This window comes from Neovison vison, chromosome 1 (assembly GCF_020171115.1).
Source record: "Neovison vison isolate M4711 chromosome 1, ASM_NN_V1, whole genome shotgun sequence".
Lineage (NCBI taxonomy): Eukaryota > Metazoa > Chordata > Mammalia > Carnivora > Mustelidae > Neogale > Neogale vison.
In genome coordinates, this window is record NC_058091.1 from 198785736 (window position 1) to 198810915 (window position 25180).

General features: G+C 39.3%; 1 protein-coding gene across 6 annotated transcripts in view; it reads left to right on the forward strand.

Annotated features, from left to right (window-relative positions):
• KIAA0825 (KIAA0825 ortholog) overlaps positions 1–25180 on the forward strand; it is a 407113-nt gene that overhangs the window by 193799 nt on the left and 188134 nt on the right. For all 6 annotated transcript variants that reach the window (XM_044265489.1, XM_044265499.1, XM_044265508.1 and 3 more), the window contains 4 exons: positions 1346–1754; positions 5858–6017; positions 10170–10328; positions 12135–12229. In XM_044265489.1, the coding sequence (XP_044121424.1) occupies positions 1346–1754; positions 5858–6017; positions 10170–10328; positions 12135–12229 (823 nt within the window). The remainder of the gene's footprint in view (positions 1–1345; positions 1755–5857; positions 6018–10169; positions 10329–12134; positions 12230–25180) is intronic.

The following is a 25180-nucleotide window of genomic DNA, read 5'->3' on the forward strand; positions in this document are numbered from 1 at the left end:
TGTCAGAGATGAAGGGGAAGGAGGATTTATCAATGTGGTTTCTGGAATGAAAGATCGACAAAACTACTTTAAAGATTTTAAATGAAGGAAGAATTGAAGGGATGGGGGGACAGAGAGGGGGAAGGGAGGGTCAGCAAGGCCAAGCTAGTTTGGGAGGACAACAATTAATTTGTTCTTAATTATAATGAGTTAATGATTATTAGAACAGATAACTGAAATGTCCAATAGGAAGCTGTAGTTGTAGGATTGTTACCCTGGAGAAAGGCCAAGACTGAAGATTCTAAGACTCATCTAGAAGAGTAGTTCTCCACCGGGAAAGATTTTGTTCCTAGGGGACATTTGGCAATGCTTGGAGACATTCTTGGTGGTCACACTGAGGAGAACGTTACTTGGCATCTAGTGGTCGTAAGCCAGATATGCTGCTAAACCATCTTGTAGTGCATAGGATAGCTCCTCCCAACAAAGAATTATCCAGGCCAACTGTCATGAGTGTCAAAGTTGAGACACCCTGATCTAGAGAGGGAGCATCAGTATATCTTCAGAGAAATGACACCAGGCAAGGGAGAGTGTGTGAAATCATCATTCAAAAGGCAAGGACTTCTTAACAATAACTACATTTAAGAGGTGTAAGTATAAACTAGAACTAGCATGGGAAACAGTTTGTTGGCTTATTCATTCACCAAATCTTTATTGAATAGCTGATATATGAGGTGCTAAATGTTGGGGATATAGTAGTGTCTTCATAGAGCTTATGTTCTATTGGAGGTTGACAGATCATTAACAATTAAATAGGTAATTATTAGGTGACAAAGTAGATAACAGAGAGGAAGTGGGACCTGGCTTGGGAAGAGCATGGAGGGATGCTTTGGATGGGGTGGTGAGTGAAGGTATCTGAGGAAGTGACATTTGGGCTAAAAAGTAGAAGAAGGGGAGCTAGGGACAGCAAGATCTAGAATGATTCTGTTATGGATTCCAAGGGAGAAGGAGGCTTAAGAAAGTACCAAAGGCCACAAAGAGGTCCAACAGGAATGCCTTTACATTTGTTAATTAAGAGGACACCTGAGCCCTTTAAACCTGCAATCTTAGTAGATAAAAGTATAATAATTTTAAACGTTCTAATCTTCATTCTTGAGAAAGGGGGAAAAAAGTGAGTTTGAGATTTGAGGAATTTTAGGCAGCCCCGGAGGGGACCCCAGTGGAGTTCTGTCGGAATATGTCAAGCACTTGCTCTTCTCGACAATTTTCTCCACAAAAATTAGACATCCCCATGCAACACTCAAAACAACACAGTGACGGAATGCAAATGCTAATATTAATCATACCTTTTCTTTCCTTTCTTCCCCAGGCTTCACAAGGCTTGCTGCTCAGGCAGTATCTATTGTAATCAGCAAGTTACCTACGGTGATTGCATGTTTGCCTCCCCCAATTAAATACTTCTTTTTTCTGTCTGAGAGAAAAATGTCAAAAAACTTTGTTGAATTGAAGAAAGCTAGCCTTCTTGTCTGGAACTTGATTGTAATTATATGTCGGATATTTGAGGATGGAAACACTGTGGAACTTTTAACAGGTGCCTCCCTTGACAGAGGGAGTAAAGAGAAACTTGGTTTAATCTGTGTGTGTTTGGAAAGCATCATGGGAAAGCAGACAAGTGGCCCTAATCGCATGACCCAGAAGGTCATACAGAGCATCGAGCAGGCAAAACCCAACTGGCTTGAAAGCCAGTTGGTGAAAGCAAGGAAACTGAGCACCGAAAGGTAAGGCGATGTTTTTCTCTCACTGAATTTCATCAGATAACATTCACAATAACAAAATCACCAATAAACAACAACAAAAGACTGGGAGATAGGCAACAGTGGTTGTTTTATTAACTTCATGGGAACTTTGACGAATACAGAAAAAGAGAAATATCCCATTAAAAACAGGATTATCAGACATTCCTTGTTTTATTAAAATTTGAACCCCATTGACATGCTGGAACATTATACCTGTTTAGTCACCATCTTAAGGTTTCTGATAAAAAGGGTGGTAGTTAAACCTGAGAGAATTTGGTTTCATTCCTTTTCAGTGCACAAACAGGTATCTCGTGGATAGCCTGGAGCATTTTGTAAATGGATTGGCCATGGAGATTAAATTAAGAAGGAATTAATGGATATAAAAGGCTTTTTATTGCTTTCTGTGTACCTGATTGTCAAAAAGGTACACATTTTTCATCTGGTAATGTAAGAATCCCAGAGGGCAACTGGGGCATATCACACTCGGGCTATAAACACACCCAGCTGTTTCTGTATGAAAATGTCAGCCTTCTCATAGGTTTGTCACCAAGAACTAAGTGATTTGTGGTATTGCTAAGATTTTTAAGGGTCCCTGATGAATTTAAATATGTACATAGAGTACTCCTGTCTTAAAATTAGTCTTCACTTTTGAACTGCATGATATTGATAAAGGAATTATAGTTCATATGGCCTACAGATCACTAAGCCAGCCCTTTCTCAGACCACTCACACACACACACACACACACACACACACACACTGTCCCCCATTCTTTTAAAATCTCCTCATGTCACTAGCAGATACTATTTTAACTCTCTGCCTGAAACGACTAAAAGTTGTTACTTTCCTTAGTATGAGGTAGTGACAAAGAGCTCAGGCTTTGGAATCGAATGGCCAAAAATGAATCCCTTGTGAGCAGGCCATCTTGGGCAAATTATGGAATCTCTCAAAACCTCATTTTCAGTGGTGGTACCAAGCTGGTGGGAGTGGTTTTGAAAAACTAAATAACATTCATAAAGTTTTTAGCATCAAGCTTAGAACTAGTAAGCATTTGTTATTTATAAACTCTTGTTAAAATACATTGCACTCACTGGTATTATCATAACGAATATTCGTTTCTGGTTTGTATTAATCAGTAAGACTTCATATTAATCCAAATGGAAAAATCTCAGTGATGCTGATTTTCCTGGTCCTGTCATAGGGAGTTGTGGAAATTTACTTCTGGGGTGTCCTGTGGGTAGGAATAACAACAGCAGTCAGGCAAATGCTTAGTAATGCTAAAAACAGCCTTCTTAATCTTTACATTTGCATTCAATACCAACTGGCGGCTATTGAAACCAATGAATGAAAGATTAAGGCCAGATGTCATATCCTCAGCTTTGGTTACAAAAAGAGAGGGGGGAAAAAGAATAAAAATAGTGGATTATAAAGTTAAATTTATGATACTTTTGATTTAGGGGTCCCTCTATCAATAAGATCAGTGTAAAGTCATGTCTCTGCTATACACCTGGGGCTACATACGGGACTCCATTAATAAAATTTTAATAAAATTAATAAAATTTTTCCTTTAAAGTTTATTTAAATTCTTTATAAACAGCACGAACACATCTGATACATCCTATATAGGGATTTGGCTAGCTATATTTGACTGATTAGTTATCTGCTGCAACATGCATCCAAAATGAAGAATTGCTGATCTTCTCAAAATATTTTACATATTGATAAAAAAAAAAGATGTTTTACAGTCCTCAAAGTTCCTGAATGTGTACGAGTATGTAATTAGCACAATGCTATGTCTTTCTCAGTTTCTGGAAAATATATAAGAGTTCAGATTTAAAGTTATTTCTTATATATATCTGAAACGGTACATTTGACTTATTAACTCACATTAGGTCATCTCTTCCAGGATTTAATGGGCACTGTAGGAATGTACTTCTTGATTCTGATTTCAGATTGATTATCTATTATACAAGTGAACTTCTCCCTCTGCATAGTTTTCCCGAATCGATGATCATTTAGTTTCTAGATCTATGCCATAAAGGAAAATGTACTTTAAACCCCGATGTCTGTGTATAGGTGAGGGGCTGCCTTGGCTTTACCATAATTGTTTTAAGTTTGGGAATGTAACCATTTAAACTGAAATAGTTCTGTTAGGGTAATCAAAATTTTAATTCCCCCTGATGGTTATCTTGGAACGACACAATATCCTTTAGGTAGATTTCTTTTCACTAGCATTCAGCTTTAACTTTGATTTTAGGGAAATTGTGAAAAGACCTGTAGTGGAAAGGTGGCAGGCAGCTGTTAAGCACTGCTTGTCTTGCGTACTGCCTGAAAGCATTACTATTCATTAAAATAACCTTCACTTTGTAGTAACACTCAAGCTGTAAACAGTCAACTTAGATTCTGGAGAACACACAGCCCCAAAAGTAAAGAAATGTCTGTCTTTGCAAAGTAATTTGTCGAGTTGAAGATTATTGTTTTTCATCATGGTGACCCTGACTTGGCTGGCTGGGTGCATATACAGATTAAGATTAATGCAGTTATTCCTTGGCTAAGGTCTGCCTCTTTCAGGGCACATTCTCCCTAATGACATGATTGATAGGCAGTCCCAAATCCAGAGAGGAACTCATTAATCATGGCATTGACTGAATCCAATCATTTGCTTCACCTGCACAGTGATGGACAGGAAAGGATACAATTCAGGGGCTGACACTGAGACACTCTTTCGTCAGAGGGCCTCAACTTTTTCAATGTCAGCCTGTACAAAACCTGACAAATTTTGCTTGCAACCTGTATGCAGCTTCAAAAAGATATTTACAAACTTCTTTTATTGCAACAGGGTCTCTTTTGTTTGTTTGTTTGAAGATTTACTGTAGCTAACGAATACGTCTAAGAGTAGGATTCACTTTATTTTTTGCAAGCTTTACACAGTTGTAAAGTTTCTTTTTTTTTTTTTTTTTAAGAAAGATGGTTTGAAGCTACATGTGGAAGCAATATAAAAGTTAATGTCCAGCAGCTGGGTATCATTTGGTTCAGTCTTCAGGTCAGCAGCACTTACTCTTAGCAGAACTAATTTTATAATCATGGCAAAATCTCAGTAATGAACTACAGTATATAGCTGATTACACCACAGTAAATTTCATTTAGTCTGCGGAACAGTGGAAAACCATGCATTTTCTTAAGAATACTTAGACTGCAAAGCCTAACATGATCCTAACAGCAATGTAATAAGAAAAGTGGTATGGGATATATATCATGTACGTTGAATATCATGATATCTTTTGCACTGGTATGTCTGGAATTTTTTTTTTTAAATTTATGTCATTCAACGTTACTATCTGAATAATGTTTAAAATCAATAACAAGAAATGTTTCACAAATACAAGTTGCATATTCCAGGGTGGCCATGATAGACCCTTTTCCTGAAGAATAATCAGGGTAGTCGCTTTTGCTAGGTATCCTTACCAAGAAGAAAACGGGGTTGGGGGGTGGTGGGAGGGGAGAGGCCATATATTTTTAAAGGCAACAAGTGTCAAAAGGCCAATTTAAAATATCCAGTGGTAAGCATGCTGCCAGTGAGCGCCCAGCCTTTATTTAGCATAATAGGCTCCCCCTTTTGACACTTTAATTAGTCTTTAATGTGTTCCAAAGACAGGTGTAAAGAGGAATCTACAAAAGACAGAATACCAAAGCTCTTTCAGGCATCAAAGATACTTTTTATCCTCAAAGAGAAAATACAAATTATTTCTTACATGTTCTTAAAAAGAAATGTTTTGTTTTCATCCCATGATTATAGCAATTCCAACAATTGCAGTAATGGGAAAATGTTTTATAGATAGGAGTAAAAATGCAATAAAGAACTGTTTTAAAGAAACGATTCAATTTTTTAAAATGCTTTCAGGTGCTTAGTTCTGCGGCTCCGTTTCTATGCTCAGGGGCGGTTTGGGAAAGCTTACCTATTTGAGCGGTCTTTATGGTGCTTTGAATATGAGATTTACATCGACTCTCCACACTCAATCTCTTTGATTATTTTCCATCTTTACAATTCTTCACCACTGATACTTCTATGCTTTCTTTGTACTTAGTGCATTTATGACAATAGAGAAAAGCACAGCCTTAGAAGAAGGAGATAGTGCTCTTGAACCGACTGAGCAGAAAATAAACATGATGGTCCTGGATATCTGCCACAAACCAGGTGGCAGCGAGTACCTGCGGCAAATTTATCACATCATGCGGCTCAATGAGGTAGGGAAACGGCCTTTTTACCGAGCAATTAGGTGTGTACTGGCCTGAGGCAGCGTCTGCTGGCAGCTAAGGGTTAGTCAAGGAGGTGATAATACTTCTTAAAGTCAATACCAAACTCAATATTGCATTATTAATAGAATCTATTCAGACCCGGCTGTTCTGCATTTGTATAGCAGAAGCCTCACCGAAACAATGTAGGTTTTATTTATATGGTTTAAACAATAACACGGCTCATAAACTCAGTTCAGTTCTGAATTGTATAGACTAGACCTGGAGTTTGGGAATTGTGTGTTTGTGACTGTTAAACTGATGTTAAGATCTGCTGTTTGTGAAATGATGAATTTTCCGGAGAGAGAGGTACTTCTCCTACAGACGTCATACTTGTCAGGTGAAGCTGTAGATTTCTTCCATAATGAGAAAACTTGAGAAGAATATTGAACCATATTAGGGCGCAGCTCGATTAACCCAAGAAAATGCATTAATGCATGGGCACTGGTTAGGGCCAATGTCATGCTTATATGCGTCTCTGCTGGGTTAAGCCTCTGACCTTCCATGTTTCTGGCCGTTTGAGCAAAAATGTAAAAAGCGGGTATCTCAGCTGTGGACTTGGAACAATACAAGTGTACTAACTTCATCAGGTTTTTAATTGGAGCATTTGTACCTGAATTAGAGCGTGACATCTAATGTGAATTAGAATCATGTTTTTAGCTGCAAATGCACGAATGTAATTTTTCAGAATACTAAAAATTCTAAAGTGTGAGTAATGGGAAGCTATAGTAGTGTTTTATCTCATTGGGGTAGGCCTTAAAAACGATAAATTTCCGAGGAGTGAATTAAATCCTACAATAGCATTTTACAACTCAGTTACATAAATGTTCTTTCGGCTACCATTTACCTGAAAGTTACCTCAAGTAAATTTTGTTTCCTGGCTTTCCTAGAGCTAATCAACCAGTCAATAAACAGGTGATGTAATAGTGCATTCAATGATCGCCTGAGAGGGTGTGAGGGATTTGCTGTTAGGAGAAATGGCCCTGTCCCTGAGGCACTAGAGCGCAGTATATAATTGTTTAGCAAGTAACACAACCTATTCCCATTTGCTAATGGTCCCTCATAATTCGTTTAGGGTTTCTATGTGGGGAACTCAGGAGCTCCTGGCCTTGGCTAAGAGAAAGACCACCGTTGTGAAATCATGGCCTTCATTGGCTTGGCCACATGGCCACCCAGATGGGCTTAAGTAACCATGGTGATTACTGAGGAACAGATGTTGCAGGAGGATTACCCTCAGATTTTTAGGAACGTGCTGTTCCCAGAGTTCTGAGAACAGTCACGGCTGGGAGAGATTGCCAACCTGATAGACCAGTCCAATCCTTAAAAGCCCTTAACGTGAAAAAGATCAGTGATCACCAGTAAGCAAAATTAAGCGGGGATATTTCCTGGCTGGCAGCCGCCTGTTCTAGTCAGGAAATCGAAAGGCTGTTCTCCGGGCAGGGTTTGTGGACCCCTGAAGCCGTGAGCTGCGAGCGAGGATCTTTCTTTCCCTACCGCCGAGTACCTTTACGGCTGGCGGCACTGCTTATCACGTGGCACGTCGGGCTAAATGCTTGCTGCCTGTGCGCGGGGAGAAGCCTCGTGGCGAGGTAGGAAGTGGCCTCCTGGGAGGTGAGGCTGGACCACACAAAGGAGTGAGCCCTTTGCCCCGGGACGGCCAGAGCCTGTAGCCCGCGACAAACTCAGCGCCGGTACTCAGCGCCCAGCGTCGCACTCGCCGCCGCGGCGTTTCCACGGAAGCGCCGTTTCCCCGGAAGCGCCGTGACGCTGGGGGCGCAGTTGCGCCGGGAGGCGTGGTCGCCTGCCGGGCCGCGCTGTGAGTCTTGGGCGTTTTCAGGGGAACTGCTGAATGTGCTTAAAACGGGAGCATGAATATGGGGACATTTACAGGCGCAGGCCTGGGCGAGGGGCCGATTGAGTGTGCCACCGAGTCCTAGAGAATTACGCCAGGAAAGGGGTTGAAGAGTGTTGGTGTTTGAGATACAGGGGGGATGTCGGAGCATCGAAGTCCGGTGGGTAGTTGAAGAAGCCGGCCACGGGCAAAGACGAGGGAGGCCGTGCTTAGAGATTCTGGTGGCCTCGCTGAGGGTGGTAGTTGAGGTCATGGGACCTCATGAAATGGCGGGTAGGGAAATACGCATGTAACTGCACAGGGAGGGGGTTTAAGAAAGGATGTTCAAAGAAGAACGTATCTTTTCTAAAGAAATAAATCACATTAGCAGTAAATCCGGTTAAAGCGACAGCACAAAAAATCGGGTTTTTGAGAAGGGGTGGTGACCAGAGTGACAAGATAGTGGAAAGGTCAGCGAAATTAAGAAGGGAGAAAACACCGTTGTGTTCCCAACTTGCAACATAGCACTTGATCTTTCTTGAATTGTGGAGCAACGACAACAAAAAACCCAAATGTACCGGTGTAAGGGGAACTCAGTTGAAACAGATTGTTATTAGCAAACAAAGCAGTTGTTCTTGTTAGAATCTTTTACTCCTTTTTAAATTTTTACATTCAGAAATCAAGATGGAGAGAAATTTTATTTTTGTATAAAAATCGAAATCCAAGGCACCTGGGTGGCTCAGTGGGTTAAAGCCTCTGCCTTCAGCTCAGTTCATGATCCCTGGTTCCTGGGATGGAGTCCCGCATGGGGCTCTCTGCTCAGCAGGGAGCCTGCTTCTCCATCTCTCTCTGCCTGCCTCTCTGCCTACTTGTGATCTCTCTCTGTCAAATAAATAAATAAAATCTTAAAAAAAAATCTAAGTCTAGACATAACCTTCCTTTCTGGTGGCTTTATTAATCTAATAATACTTAGGAGTCTTCTGTGTGTGGATGATGCTACACAATTCATTTAAGGAGACATGGTCCACAATGAGCAAATTTAAGAAGTGATTATCATAGTTAAGTAGTGGTTGCTTTTGATGTTGAGGATTTTAGGATCTAAAATTTACCTTCCTGGATGAGTATAGTGGGCGTTCTCTGTTCAGGAAATTATATTACAGAGGTAGAGGAGAAAGCACAGTGAACCAAGATGGAAGGCGTGGCTCCTCACTCAGACTCTACCACTCACCCCTGTGTAACCTCAGGCTCATCTGTGACCTTTCAGAGCCAACTGCAGAATGTGGTGTGGGCTAGAGTTACTCAAAAACTTTCACGTGCCTGCCAGTCTCCTGGGGTGGTGAGATTCTGTTTTTCTAACAAGTTCCCAGGCTGACTGGGCTGGTCTGGGCGCCAGACTTCAAGTAGCAAGGGTTTTCCAGATGACCTCTGAAGTTCTTTTCAGCTCTAATGTTCTCTCTCTGGTCCTACTCTTAAAGAAAAAGTTATATTTTGACATACTGGAGAATTTTTATATTAATTTCTTAAATGACTTACTAATAGTAAGTATTTGATGGTTTACACAGGAACCTTGACGTCATTTTAATGGTCGTCTTCCAGAAAGAGTCTAATAACAGATTAGGATCATTCACCTTTTTTACTTATGAATGGAAAAGGAAATATAAAGCAGTAGATTGACTTTTTTGCCCAGGCTGCCACTGGCAGTTGGGGGATTAGAATTACATACATTGAGCTTCATTTGAACATTGATACTTTTCAGTCCACAGCATGGAAATAGAGTTTAGAAGTTTGAATTATAATTAATTCTACATAAAGGAAGATTGCAGTGAAATAGCAAAGTACTTAGCACTCTGCTGAGCAGAGAGTAGGTAACAACTGCACTTAGTGAATGAACGAGCAATCTTGTACTGTGAGGAATCATGCATCTGAGTTAAGTTTTGGTAACCAGACATGTTAACGTGTGAACCCATAAGAAGACAATGCCTGTTTAAAAGATTCTGATATATCAAGCATACATTCATTATGTGAGAATTTGTTAAATGATTTTCTGATCTATCCTGTATATTAGGTGAACCTGTTTTTGATGGGTTTATTGCAATGCTGATTGGTATTCTGCTATGTTTCTTCTGAAAATGTATTTTGTCCTGAGGCAAGTAATACACTGTAATCGAGCAAATGTGCTGAAAGGGTAGATTTGGATATTGATCAGTGTATTTTTAAAGAGAATATATGCTTCCCACTATCACGACTTGTAATTTTTTTTTTCCCCCTTGAAGGAATATTTAAAAGAACAGCTGTTTTCTATGAATGGTTCAGAGGAAAAGCCATTACCCATCAGACCTTTAAAGACGACCTTGAGGAGTGTGGAAGATCAGCCTTCTGCTTTTAACCCTTTCCAGGTGTACAAGGCATTTAGTGAAAACATGTTAGATCAGGTATGTGGAAAATAGTAAAGTTAACTTAAACGTGTGGGTTTTTTTTTCACATAAATAAAGGAAAAAAGTGCTTTGTGTTTGAGTACTTATACGCTTTTTTTTTTCCCCCTGGGAAGCAAAGGGCTTTGTTTATTTATGTGGTCTTTATTTATGTGATCTGCATGAATTGACTTTGGAAAAGTTATTTTATCTTCTTTTTTTTTGTCAAACTGATTCATATGTTTGGTCTGTATAATTTAACTTTTGACCAGGTCAGTTCACCATGGGCAGAGGGAACATCTGTTTGGCTGTGTCAAGAGAAGGCCTGAAAAAGCAGGCATTTCGTAATGGTCTCCTCCCTTGCTGCTCGCCCCCATCCCCAATCCACCCACTCAACGCCTTGCAATTTTTATGAATTTTTCTAACTTATCAGAGAAATAATAAGAATTTACAACTAATTATAAATAAAGCCTCGAGCTCCTATTTTAAGTGACATGAGATAGATTTCCCTTTTTATAATCCTAAACATATTCCTGCATTTCAAATTAATTTGCAAATGATCTTAAAGTCTGGGTATTTGGAATAAAGGTAATGTAATAAATACCACACGTTTTTAATGTCAGAATATGCAGTTGTTTAAGCTACCTACTTCAATCATTACATTAAAAAGGTCAAATTAAAGCCAAAGCATTTGAAATCTAAAGTTGTTTTTGCTTTGTTTATTCTCTTGGTGAACAAAAAAGGGAAAGGTCTCCTGACAGACTCTTCCAACCAACAGGGCAGAAGAGAAGGATTGCTTGACCTAGAGCTCTGAGGAAAATAAGAATTAAAACAATGGCCTAATTCGGGATGCAGATAATATTTTTGCCATGCCTGTTACAACCCTAGTCTACATTCATCAATACTGTAGTAGAATAAGACCTTCAATGCTGACAACCTGGGGCAGAATTCTCCTGCTCTATGACAGGATTGTGGTGCTCCATTAATCAGCAGGTGACAGGGCATAGTTCTTAGAGGATTTTAAACATTGGCCTGGACTCTTATTATCAAAACTGTTTAGTTTTAAGGAATGCAAGCATCTATAATACTTGAAAACCAAATATATTGTATAAGTTTGAGTATGTTGGCTGCTTCTCTATGTTGTGCATTAGGGTGCTCCAAACCATAAATAATCATTGTAGCTGTTAAATTAGCCTCACTGTGTTTAAATAAATGGCATGTTTTATTCTGTTGTGAATTATGAGATTATCTTTCACAGCAATTTTTCTCCTTACTCTGTTGTGAAATTACCTACTAAATGAGAAAAGAGAATGTTATTTACATTTACAGGTTGTTCTAATTTCCCCTTTAAGTTATTTTCTTAACCCAAAATAGCATTATTTTCACACTTTAATTAAGCGGTGTCTTGTACTTTGAGTCATAGCACTTCTAAGTCTTTTTTTCATCAAATTTCTGGGTGCTAAAGAATAAAAACTATCACTCGATAGATGAAAAAGTTGCCAGTTATTTCACTTTTCTTCTCAAAGAGTCACCCTCTCAGGGAAACTTGTTGGGCAAATGCCATTAGCACTTGGGAAGAATAACGACTCAAGAAATTGATTTATATTTTTATAAATAATGACTACATCCCCAAATGGATTTATAAATTAATTGCTGTCTTATTGGAATAAAAACCTTCTTCTGTGGACATGATTGATGTTATCTGTCTAAGTCCTTGTTCTGGACCCCCCTCCTTCTTAGTTAGTCTATCACAGCTGGAGCTTTAATTTACTGATCATATTAACTCTGATTAATAACTAACAATAGCGTGTTCTCATTTATCAACAGTCAGCCATCACAAAATGGAACTGGAATTGGTCAAACTTGCTGCCAAATTATCTGGGACTGGATAAGATGACCTTCAGTGTACTGCTCAAAAACAGGTAATGAGATTTGTGATTTGGGGGATCTGGTTGGGGGAAAAGGGTATATATATATATATAGATATAGATATAGATAGATATATATATCTCCTTTATTTATTAGTTACATAAAGAGAGACATGTGTGAAAGTATACCATGTATATTTTGTAAATGCTGTTTTTCCATAGTATTTACAAAAGGCAGTACAAAATTTTTTCTGAGATGAAATTAGTCCGTTTTAGTCCAAATTTTAAATATGCTTGACTTCGTGTTTATAATAGTTTTGCATTATGCACACCAAAAGTTATCAACTTGAATGTCCTTGTACTGATTTGTATTTGTTGATAATAATTTAATGGATGCATACAAAAATGCCAAGCCAAATCAACCAGTCTAATCAGGGAAACATATCCTAAAATCATCATGATTGAATTTTTTGCTTTGAAGCCAGTTATTTTGGAACTTTGTTGCATAGTTTGTTACATGTTATTTTATACACACACCCATACACAAATGCATGCATGTACACACACACACACACACACACAGAGCCCAGGACAATCTAATAAAATGGTACCGTGATTTTTGCCTGGGAACCTACACATGCAATTTATTTTGTATGAAAGTATAAATATTTCCTTTATATTTTGGATCTATTAGCAAGGATTTTAAAATACTTTAGAGTCTTGACTGAAAACCATAAGGTGTAATCTTTAAAAATTGGATTTCTCTATCTGGTATGACATTTTCATCTAAGATAAATATGTGTGCAACTTTTTTATTCAAATATCATTTGTTTGCTTATAGTTCAGTATGAGAAGTATTCTCTATATAATCTTTATGATGTAGACTGTATTTCTATATCTTTTCAATACAAATATTAAATACAATTTTTTCCTAAAAGACCATAATGGCAGTGACATAATAGAATCGTCAAGTCATCCTTGACAAATCTGGGTACATATGAGAAAATACAAAGTGGGGAGATACCTGGTATTTCCCATAATTTCCCAGATAGAGGTTTAAAAAAGGCAGCTTTATTGTCAGTAAAACCTGTCATTTAAGTGTATGGTCACAGTGGTGTTCCTAATATTTCACTCCTGAATGAAGCTCTCCTACTCATCATGGACAAAGCCAAACAATGGAGCTTTCCCATCAAGGATAGCCTTCTCCCAGCAAGCTTAGCACCTGGCAGGCAGTAGTTGAGAAAAGTCCCCCAGACCTGCTCCTATCCTCTCTGCAAGTTGCCTGGGAGACGTCAGGTGGGAGTGGTAGAGGAGAGACCAGGTCTTCTGTTGAGTCTGTGGTTAAATAATGTTTATACAATGTTACATGTCTATCTGGAAACAAACTAGGAATGAGGAGTTAGTTTTTTCCTGCTATTTGTAAAATTTCAAGAGTTGATGTAGGTTAACTGTATTCTGTATTACTAAATTTTTTCAGCTTTGAATTGCTGTTTCTAATCCACCAAATTGTACTTTGGGGGCAACACATCCCTCAAACCTTTCTGCATTTGCTATGTATAATATTCACTTTGAGATGAATTTTTTACAAAATTCCATGTTATTTTTGTGTAAAACTTTAGATACATTTCAGTTAGGACAATGCCTACTAAAGTCTCTTTCCCTGAGAGAGAGCACATGCAAGAGTCAGCTGGGAGAAAAGGACTCCCACAAATTTAGCCAGAAGTATCAGTTAAAAACACTTCTCTTGGAAAAGGGTCATGAATATTTAATAGTAGCAGCTAGGCTATCACCTTAATAAGAACCTTGGAACCTTAAAGAATGGTATGAAAAGTATTCCACTTCAAGCTGCTATATACTATGAGCTGTAGTGAATGAACATAATCTGCCTTAGAAGGATGTGGGACACCTGAGAGTTTTAATTATTTTTTAGGACTTTCCCATTTATTTTAATAATGTAATTTATGTGACTTGATTAATTGAACAGGTAAGGAAATCATTTCTGTTATTTTTTTCTAAGAGACTCCTTTGATTGAACTTACTTGAAAATGCTGATTTTTTTGTTTTTAAGTAGTGAATTGGGTTTTTGACAACATGGCTATCTAAAACCATACATTTGACAGTGAGACAACAGAACACCAAGCTTTAGAATGAGAGTTATGGTTTACCCCCTACATTCACAAGTGATATATTTTTTTTAAGATTTTATTTACTTATCTGACAGAGATCACAAGCAGGCAGAGACAGGCAGAGAGAGAGAGAGGAGGAAGCAGACTCCCCACCGAGCAGAGAGCCCAATGTGGGGCTTGATCCCAGAACCCTGGGATCATGACCTAAGCCGAAGGCAGAGGCTTTAACCCACTGAGCCACCCAGGTGCCCCACAAGTGATATTTCTTATGAACTATTATGATTTCGGGAGGTAGGCAGAGCCAAAAGAAAACCTACAGCAGTTCTGCTGAATATGCCCAGTTCTTTTTCTCAGACGTGGCAATTAAACTTGTTCTTTTTCTTTCTTTAATTGGTAGGATGTTTATACTAATCTATCCCTGCACTGTGGTTCAAGCGTGTATATGGGGCTTCAAATGTTGTCTGAGGACATAGTGTTAGAAACAATACTGAACTCAAATACACATATGAAAAAAGTTGAGGAGAAGGGAGTCCTTTCTATTTACCTTCTAAGTCTTTTATGCTGGTCTTCTAATTTTGCAGCATAAGCAGACCATCTGTGGACTTACCCTCTAGACACTTCAAGCATAGAAATCTTCTAGACTTACTCTCTAGAGAACAAGCTTAGAGTGTTCCACAACACTCCTGGAACAGGATGGAGATGGGAAAGCAGGATTCCTAAGTTCTCAGTCCCTATTATAAGCTTACCTTAGGAAAGTTACCTAAAACTATTTGAGTTTGAATTTCCTCATCTTTAAAATGAACTTGGAATGCCTGGGTGGGTTGGTGGGTTGGGCCTCTGCCTTTGGCTTAGGTCATGATCTCAGGGTCTTGGGATCAAGCCCCGTGTCAGGCTCTCTGCTCAGCAGGTAGCCTGCTTCTCCCTCTGCCTGCCAGTCCCCCTACTTACGCTTTCTCCCTCTCTCAAATAAATAAAATCTTAAAATTAAATAAATAAAGTGAAGTAATGATAATTATGTATCTCCTTCATGGAGACTGTTGACATAATCAAGAATGTTAAAGGACATGGCAATGTTTTTGAAAGTTGAAAATAAAACATATAATTTAAAAAGTATGCCCATAGCACATAGCAGTCATGTCATTGCTTAGGTAAGGAGACAATAAATGTCATTATGAATTATCAGGGAGCTAGTGTGGTAAGTGAAGCAGTCAGGTTATACCTGATGTTACAGACACTGAGTTTAGTTTCCAGGCTTAAGCCAATAATGAGACTCAGAACACGTGTCAGGTCAGCGATCAGGCAGCAGAGGCATGACTGAGAAAATGGGCAGAAGGGAAGGGGCATCTAATAACCATGTGAGCCACTCAGGAGATACACAAGAGATGACCGTGTGAAGGACCATGCAGACATGTGGTGGTACCAACATTATCTGTATCTGAGACAATCCCGCTGTTCGTCCCACAGGCTGGTTCTAGGTGGATTCCAAAGGCAGAACAAATCATTTATTTGTTTATTTGTTTATTTATTTATTTGGGAGACTGTGAGAGAGCAAGCATGACAGCACAAGTGGGAGGGGCAGAGAGAGAATGAGAGAGAATACCAAGCAGACTCTATGCCAAGTGTGGAGCCCATTGTACGGCTGAATTCTCTGATCCTGAGATCTTGACTTGAGCTAAAACCTAGAGTCTGCTGCTTAACTGGCTGTGCCATCCAGGCATCCCCCAGGACAAATATTTTTTTTTTAAGATTTTATTTATTTATTTGACAGAGATCACAAGTACCCCTAGAGGCAGGCAGAGAGAGAGGAGGAAACAGGCTTCTTGCAGAGCAGAGAGCCCAATGCAGGGCTTGATCCCAGGACCCCAGGGTCATGACCTGAACTGAAGGCAGAGGCTTTAACCCACTGAGCCACCCAGGCACCTCTCTACTGTGTTTTCTTAATTGAGTTATCACTGGCTGAGATCTTTCTGTTTGGTTGTTGTCTCCTAGTCCTGCCTCTCAGGGTAGAATATGTACTCCGGGAGAACAACATCTTCCCTGTCTTACTTAAACCGTGTCTTCAGTACCTAGAACAGCCATTGGACACACAATAACTTTTAAGTAATATTTGCTGAATTAACAGGCAAATGAGGAATACGAGTATAGAGAAGAAGTCAGCCCCTGACAGACAAGCACAAAGTTGGCATTCTCTAAATGCAAGGTTGGATCAAGAGTCTAATGTAGATAGGAAAAGTCTACTGTGGAAAATCTCAAGTAAGAAAGTCATCTGTGTGCATGTTCATTCTCTGCATTTTCCAATTTAAATGAAAATCTAGTTAAAGCTCTGTATGTTTAAAATGCCTGTTTTTATTATTATGTGACGTTTAGCTCGGATTAAAAGCACGGAACACTGGTCTTTATATTTAATTAACTGATGCAGTTCAAGTCATTACCTGTTTAGCAACAAAGTCAGTTCTTTACTCCTTGATTCAGAAATTTTTTTACATTTGAGTGATAGGGTTTGTATTTATTAAATTATACTAAAAATACATGTTAAAAAATTTAAGATAGAGTTAGCTGAGAAAAGTAACCAAGCCTTTGTAAATTTGTGATTTTCAAGGCATTTGGAAAAAAATATAGTAGCTGAGACCTCAGAGAGATCCTGAATATATATTAATGATAGATGTTTTTCAATTTAGAAAGTTTGCCATTGTGGGGGAAAAAAGGCTCCTTCGAGGTTCAGAAAATCAACATATATATCAGTTCTACATCTTTACTTTTAATGCTATGTAAGAGCAAGTACAGTGATTGTACATTGATCTTCTGAATCAGTTTCTTACTATTAGTTTCTTGCTTTCTTTCTCACTCACTTTAAAATAAATCCACACTAGCGAATGAGACGGTGATTGCATTTGCAGGAGAGTTCACCAGAAGGGACACCGTATAGTCCTTCATTCATGGCGAATCTCCAGATTGCCATTTTGATATTGTTTTCTTTGTCACTGGAACAAATTTATGTTGCTTTACCTTATTTATTCCAGACTAATTCCCAAGAATTGTGGTGTTGAAAATAATCTGTGAATACAGAGGAATGCTCTGCTATTTTAACCATCTAAATATACTGCATATGAGTTTGGCTTCGAGTTGAGCAAACACAATTAAATACGATGGCAGGAACAGCAGAAGGGGTGGTGGTGGCAGATTTCTGGCTATCACTTTGGGGCCTTTCCAGGTGGACAATAACCGTACATCTGAGAGGAAACAGAGATTAGAAACTCTGAAAAGAGCTGTTGATTTGTGGAGTTGATTGTTTGCTTTTAATAATAATAATAATTATTAAAGGACCTTTGCGCTGTATCAGATGATAATGTGAGTGCCCTGGGGTGTGTGGAGAGTAGAAAATATTGTCTGTGGCCTCTCACTGCACACACTGCGCTCGACAGCGTCTGTCCTCGGGCAGCCCTGCCATTAACACGAGGTTTATGGTTGCTCACAGCAGTAAATTCCGGATGCAGCAGCCGGCTGCCTGATTATGGAGAGGTGGGTTTAAGAAAAAAGGGAAGCTGATTTTCGAAATACATACCTCCGAGCCATTACGTATATTACATAAGCCATGGCATTCAAATCTGGGTATTTGTCATGCTCTGGCTCCCTAAAAATCCCTTTTCTTCCCACCTCGCCCCAAAGGCAAGGCCTCAGAGACTCAGTGACTCTCTACCCCTCATTGGCATGTTCTCAAACAGGAGCAGGCTTCCCTCTCATCCTTAACTCCCAAAGCAGCATGTCTAAAGTGTATTTAGGATATAAAAATTTAACACGGTGATCAAGATTTCCGGGAGCCCGGGCTTTGGCAAGTGAATGGAACAATCCAATACCTGTGTATCATTTTATATTAGGTAACTTCTACATGTTGTCCTTTACGGTGCGTAAAGTACATTCCCACAGATCTTCTTCTCTGACCCTCCCAAGAACTGGGTAATAAGAGACAGGTGCCTGTGAGGTTGCAAAACATTAAAAGACATTAAGGGCAGAGATGATAAGTGGCATCTGGAACTTAGAATGAAGTCTTCTGACTCCGTATATGGTGCTTTACCTCCAACACCATATTGCTGGTTGAGATTTTTTTTTTCCAGTTTCATTGAAATAACCCTGGACACATAATATCGTGTAAGTTTCAGCTGTGTAATGTGTTGATTTGATAACATGTAAAAATGAACACCACCATAGCGGTAACCAACACCTCCATCATGGCACATCGTCGCCATAGCCTTTTTGTGGGAGGAGCATTTCAGATCTACTCTCATAGCCACCTGCAAGTATATAATATGGTAGTAACTATAATCCCCATTCCATACGTTAGATCTTCACCTTTTACCTGGAAATTTGTATCCTTTGGTCAATTTTGTTAATTAGCTGTAGGTTCAGTGTAAAACTACTGACGATAACAAAGAGGGTAAACGTGGAGAGCATTTGCCACCTGGCTGGCATGATTTAAGTGAATTGAATACACATATTTAACTAAAGATCCTTAAAATAACCTTATTAATGAGGGACCTATCACCCTAGTTTTCCTAGTAAGGGCACTCAGGAACCTAGGCACAGAGTGCTAATTCTGGTTCCCGTCCATGCTCTTCACCAGTTCTCTCCAAAGTAGATGGACAGGGTAGTCACAAAGAGTGAAGGCCAGGTTGGAGACTGGCTAGAGGCTGAGAAAGATATCATACATCACAAATATAAGACATTCACAAGGAAGCTTGGGGGCTCATTTAAGTCTATTCCTAATTTGCATAAAAGTTAGGTACAGTCTGTTCTCTTTGAAGATGATATGGCCCAGAGGATCTTGAGGTGGAGAGCAACAATGCTTACCATTCCTTCAGAATGAGTTTGTCAGTTCAAATCCTCCAAGCAGATCCCAGATAGGATGAGAGGTGCAAAAAGTTTTTTGGGAGAGCTGCACATGAAGGATAAAGTGGAGGGGGGAAGGGGAGGCAAGTGAACCTTCAGACCAAGTTGCTGATCTGATAGCTGCAAAAGGAGAGGGGGCAAGGAGGATTGGGTAGAAAGAGTCATGGGTGGCAGGGTAGTTCTAAGAACGTTTTGACAGGGCCAGTGAGAACTCCACGAGCTAAGGTCACATACTTGAAGAGTCTCCTGTCCTTCAAGAATGGGCTGGACCTAGTACCTTCATTGTTCTCAGACACTGGCAAAAGTCTGCTTGGGAGATGTATGACCTGAACACATGGTAGATGCAGGGGAATGACAGCTTAGGGACATTTGTCCCCATGCTAACTGTAGCAGGAGATGTGGGTGGCACCTGTTTCCATGGCTACAAGAATGGGGATGCAAACAGTGGTTCTCTAGTATGTGAGATGATAGGAGCATGTGTTGTGTAAGTTAATAGGAATGTGATTTAAATAAAGTTCTCCATTACTTTAATGAAGTAGAGAACAGACTACCTAAATAAACAGGTTAAATGCTATTGACAGAAACGCAGAATTGGCAACATTTTGATGAAAGGAAGGTATAATAATTTTCTCAAAAGCAGCCATGGGAGAATTTTTCACTTGTCAAGTTGAACCAAAATTCACTTTGTAATGAATTTTCGCCTACCTAATTATGCATTCACATACTGGCACTTTGGAGTTCTTACAATATATCAGAAGCTATTAAAAACTTTCTTGTATGGAGTGCATTCCTTTTTCAATCACTGTTCTTTAAGTCGTTCCCCTGTCAAATTCTGTTCAGACCCCAAAGCCTCTGTGATGTTTTTCTACAAAAGGTCTTAGCATAGGTTCAGCCAGGAGTTTGGCTAAAGATGAAAATACCATCAACTACTTTTTAGGCTTATTTGTCACCATACAATATTTCTGTTTATGTTACTGTATCAGCATAAAGACAGGAAATGATCTCAGTGAAAAGATTTTCATTAATACATAATTATGGAATAAATTTAAATGTTTACTAGATATAATGAAATACAACAAATCTGAACAACTAATGTTCACTTTATATATTAACATTTATGATATTATTTCAATACTTTTGTGGTCTGTTGTATATGAAACTAGCTAGGATACCTATATTATATTGGATATGGGATACCTTATATTGTAAATAAAATTCTCACCTTTATGTACCCTGAGGATGCAGCTCTAAATTTCATCCACCCCCCCCAAAATAGGAGATCTGGTTAAAAAAAAAAAATTTAAATCAAGATATTTTTGTATCCAGAATATTTGTATTGATAAACTTTGAAATTTATTTTGTAATAAGCTATAAGCAATACATGCTCATGTATTATTTCAATTGGTAGAAGAAGATAGGAAATAGAAAAGCTCTCCTCACAAAAATCCCATTCACTTATAACCATTTGAACCATTTCTTTTTATTTCTGTCAGTTGACAAATCTAAGGGATATACTCCACTGCTAAATTTTTTAAAAATTAACAACTTAATATTACTGATTCCTTGCAACTAAAAATACAGAATTTAAGTTATACTACTTCCTCCTATCCCCTCCTCTTCAAGCTCTGCTAATAAAATTAAAATTTTGCCCTTCCATTGGTCACTTTTTTGTCGTAGGTTATAACCTCTATTTTTCAATTGATTTGTTCTGTGTGTGTGTGTGTGTGTGTGTGTGTGTGTGTTTGACATAAAATAAGATTCACTCCTGGTGTATAGTTTTGAGTTGAAACATGCATAAAATTTTTTATCAATCATCACTATCAAAATGACTCCAAAAGATTCCCTTGTAGTCAGTTCCTCCCCTGTCTCAATCCCTGGCAACTACTGATCTGTTTTCTGTCCTTAAGGGTTTCTTCTTTCAGGAACATCCTAGTAATAGAATGATATATTATGTCACTTTTTCAATCTGGCTTCTTTAATTCGGCATGATACATTTGAAATTCCTCGCAATTGTTTGTTCTTACTATAGAATAGTAGTCCACTGTAAGAACGTTCCATTGTTGGATGATCCTTTCACCTGTTAAAGGACATTTGGGTTGTTTGTAGTATTCGGTGATTGTAAGCAAAGCTTCTGTAACCATTTGTGTGTAGGTTTTGCACAAACCTGGGTTTTTATTTCACTTGGATAATAACCTAGAGATGGGAATGCTGGGTTGTGTAATATATTTATGTTCAACTTTATGAAGAAATTGTGTCTTCTTGTGTTTTGTACTGCCTAGGAGAAATTTGAGGCCAGATGAATCCCCCCCCCTTTTTCTCCCTAGATACTTTTTTTTTTAAATTCATCATCTCCTTCACCATTCCTGCCACCCCTGTCATTCTGAAATGAGTTCATGTCTATGTGTGAGTCTTTGATTTCTCTTCATATTGAGTATGCCTCTTCAATATTGTGATTTTCTTGAGGCTTTTCCCCCCATTTTTGATTATTCCCTCTGCCCCCATCCCCAATTACATCTATATCCCTTTCTGGCATTCCTCCTAAGACAGGTATTCTGATTTATTCTTTCCTCAGATATTGCTACAGTCTTCATGGCCTTGGTCCTCCTGTTCTCACACTCTCTCTATCCTTTCTGCCTTTTTTTCTGCAGCAAACTCAATCACTTCTCTGGCTTTAAGGGATTATCCTACGTCTCAAAATCAGATGCATTCAAGCCTGGGCAAATAATATAAATTTGTGAAGCCAAGGTATAATACAATGGGGGGAGAGGTGAGAGTATCCCTCAGGGAAAACATTCAAATTTTATTTATTTATTTATTATTTATTTTAAAGATTCTATTTATTTATTTGACAGAAAGAGATCACAAGTAGGTAAAGAGGCAGGTAGAGAGAGAGAGAGAGAGAGAGAGAGGAGGAAGCAGGCTCCCTGCCAAACAGAGATTCTGATGCAGGACTCGATCCCAGGACCCTACAATCATGACCTGAGCTGAAAGCAGAGGCTTAACTCACTGAGCCACCCAGGTGCCCCCCAAATTTTATTTTAAAAAATTTTCTGTTAGGGGCACCTGGGTGGTTCAGTTGGTTAAGCAACTGCCTTCTGCTCAGGTCATGATCCTGAAGTCTCGGAATCGAGTCCTGCACTGGGCTCCCTACTCTGCAAGGAGTCGGCTTCTCCCTCTGACCCTCCCCTTTCTCATGCTCTCTCTCTCTCTCTCATTCTCTTTCTCTCTCTCTCTGACTCTCAAATAAAGAAATAAAAAAATCTTAAAAAAGAAAAATGTTCTGTTAGCTGAAGGCAAGTTCTCAGAGTGGATTAGGCCCACCAACGTGAATCTCTAAATCTATGCCTTGGCAGCCTCTGTAGCTCCAGTTGTAATTGTTCAATGAGGCTCCAGGTCACACACACTTAGATTGTCACTGTAATAATATTTTAATGTAATAACTCTCACCTCATTTAGAAGGCCTAACATCATAGTGACCTTCATCTGAAAACTGCCTCCTCTTGAGAGTTGTGTGATTTCTACTTGTGGCACTGACATTTTTTGAGCCTCAGCCTAGAAATCTTGAATCACTTTGCAAAGTTTCCATCTCCCTTCATCTGTGTTGTTGGACAGCAGAAGCACCCCGCCCCTGGCCTGCCTGTTTCTTACCACGTTATTTTCTGTCCCTGAGCGCTGTCCCTCTCGAAGCCAGTGCCCCATCTGCTGAGGGCTAGATGGCCTGCTTTCTCTCACCTTAACTTCCAGTCCATTGATCTCAGCTCAATTAGTGTGTTTTTCTCCTTAACATTTTCCATCATTATCAAAACCACTTGAGAATAGCGTTATCATTTCAGGACACAGAAAGAGTGTGTCTATAATTTAATGCCACCACCTCTATTTAGCTCTTTTCTCCTGGTTCCCTATACGTGTACACAACCAACACCTCCTTTCACACCTCACTGTGAGGAGGGAGTCTGTGTTCACCATCATGGGTTCTACATTTTCACCAGACTATTTTTTGTCATTCATCAATGCAAAGATGTGATTTTTGTTTTGAATAACTTAGAGTGTTATGCCAAATGATTACAATTCAGCTCAATTCAGCTAGCCCTTCCGGATTCTCTGGGTTGGTTTTGTTTTTCCATGTTACACTGTCACATGGGTGCAGATTACTCCCTGCTGCTGCTAGGATAGAGGTGGTAAATAAAAGGACAGGGGCAAACTTGTGTATAAATTACCAAATATTCAAAGAGATAAAAGTAGAATGAAATATACGGAAATATTTTCTGTTTTGAAACTTAACGGTGGCTCCCCATTGCCTACTGCACCAAACCCAAATTCCTTAGCCCCAGTTTCAGAGCCTCCTTCATTGGGTGTTTCATTCACAGATGCCTTTTTTTTATAATCCCACCATCCCTTTGCCCATTCTGAAGTATGGCAATTTGTGGTTCGAGTCTTTCTCTCCGAGTCTCCTTTCTCTTGCCTGCATGATGGAGATCATATCAGCACGTTTCTTAATGAATGTGCAGATCAAAGAAGTTAACCTCAGCAAGTTTTGGGCACAAAGCTTGGAGCATAGAATACGCTCTATAAATATGCGTTAAAACTGTTTTCAGCTATTGTTTGGCTCTCTCCTTTGCACAGGCCAGAGTGAGGTAGAACAAAAACTTGTGGCCAGGGATAAAATAGTAAGGCACAATCTAAGCATCCAGATAACTGTAAAATGAGGGAAGGGAGGACCGAGGAGAAAAAGCAGAAATGAGAAAGTTAGGTCTAGAACATTCTTTACCAAGTGTTGGCTGTATGATGCATGGTCTGGGGTCAAGGTAGAAGGTAAACTCAGGAAGCTGAAGCCTGGTTATTCATGAATCTGAGGCAGGACAGGTGTGACCAGAAAGGGCCAATATTTAACAGTCAGCCAACCCATGAGTCTGTCTACCCGTTCCTGTTTTCAGCTGTAGATTTGAGTTACTAAGAAATCAGGATGTAGACATGGGTTCTGAGTCGAGTGTACCAGCATCCATGACGAAACTTGATCTGGACACTGGTTCTCAGGGACAGGGGCTCCTCCTCATTGCCTGACAAGGACTGAAGTTCACCCCCAGATCATTGGCAGACTGGCAGCTCCAGATGAGAAGACAGACACAGCTGGAATAGGAGAGTGGCTGTCGGGAACTTAAGCACTTCCTTATATCTGTGTCACTGATGCTGCCACCTTTTCCTGGGTTTGTCTGCTGTGCTCCCCTTGACTGTCACCACTCAAGTCTGCCCTTTACTTGCTGAGGCCCACTGTCTAGCCTCTCTCCAGGCTCAGGGATCTCAAAAATCCCCCATTTTACAAATTCTCAGGGCATTTGTAGACCATTACACATGTTAACATACAGCATGCGCTACCCTGAATGTTCTCTAACATTTTTTGGTTTTCTGTCTTCCTGGTTAGAGAGTCAGCACGCTGAGAGCAAGCCGCTCGGGCTCTTCTTGCTTGATGCTTGCACTGTAAGGCGCAGTGTTCAAAGAAGCACAGGGCTGTGCAGGTCATGCTTTTTGGTTCCTAGTCTCAATTTACTGTTTTGGAATGACTTTCATTTGCTTTTGGGCCTTTTTGGGGTAAGGAAAGGATCACCAAAAGAAAGAGGCTTTGTTAATTCATTTATTAAAAACTTTATTATATTTTAAATTACATATATGCTCAGGTGAAATGAATAATATGGCATTGTGGACAAAGTCACTAATCCCTTGTTCTGCCTCCTCATGTGCCTTGCAATTCCACCCACCTGAAGTAACAAAACTGTCCTTTCCTTTCATTCTCATTTAAATCTTAAAATATCCTTCAAGCATTGTCATCATTCTGAATAGAATCTTTTTTTTTTTTTTTAAAAAAAAAGGTTGTGCCTTGACTTTTTAAGATTTTATTTGTTTATTTGACAGAGATTACAAGTAGACAGAGAGACAGACAGAGAAAGAGAGGGAGGGGGAAGCAGGCTCACCGCTGAGCAGAGAGCCCGATGTGGGGTTT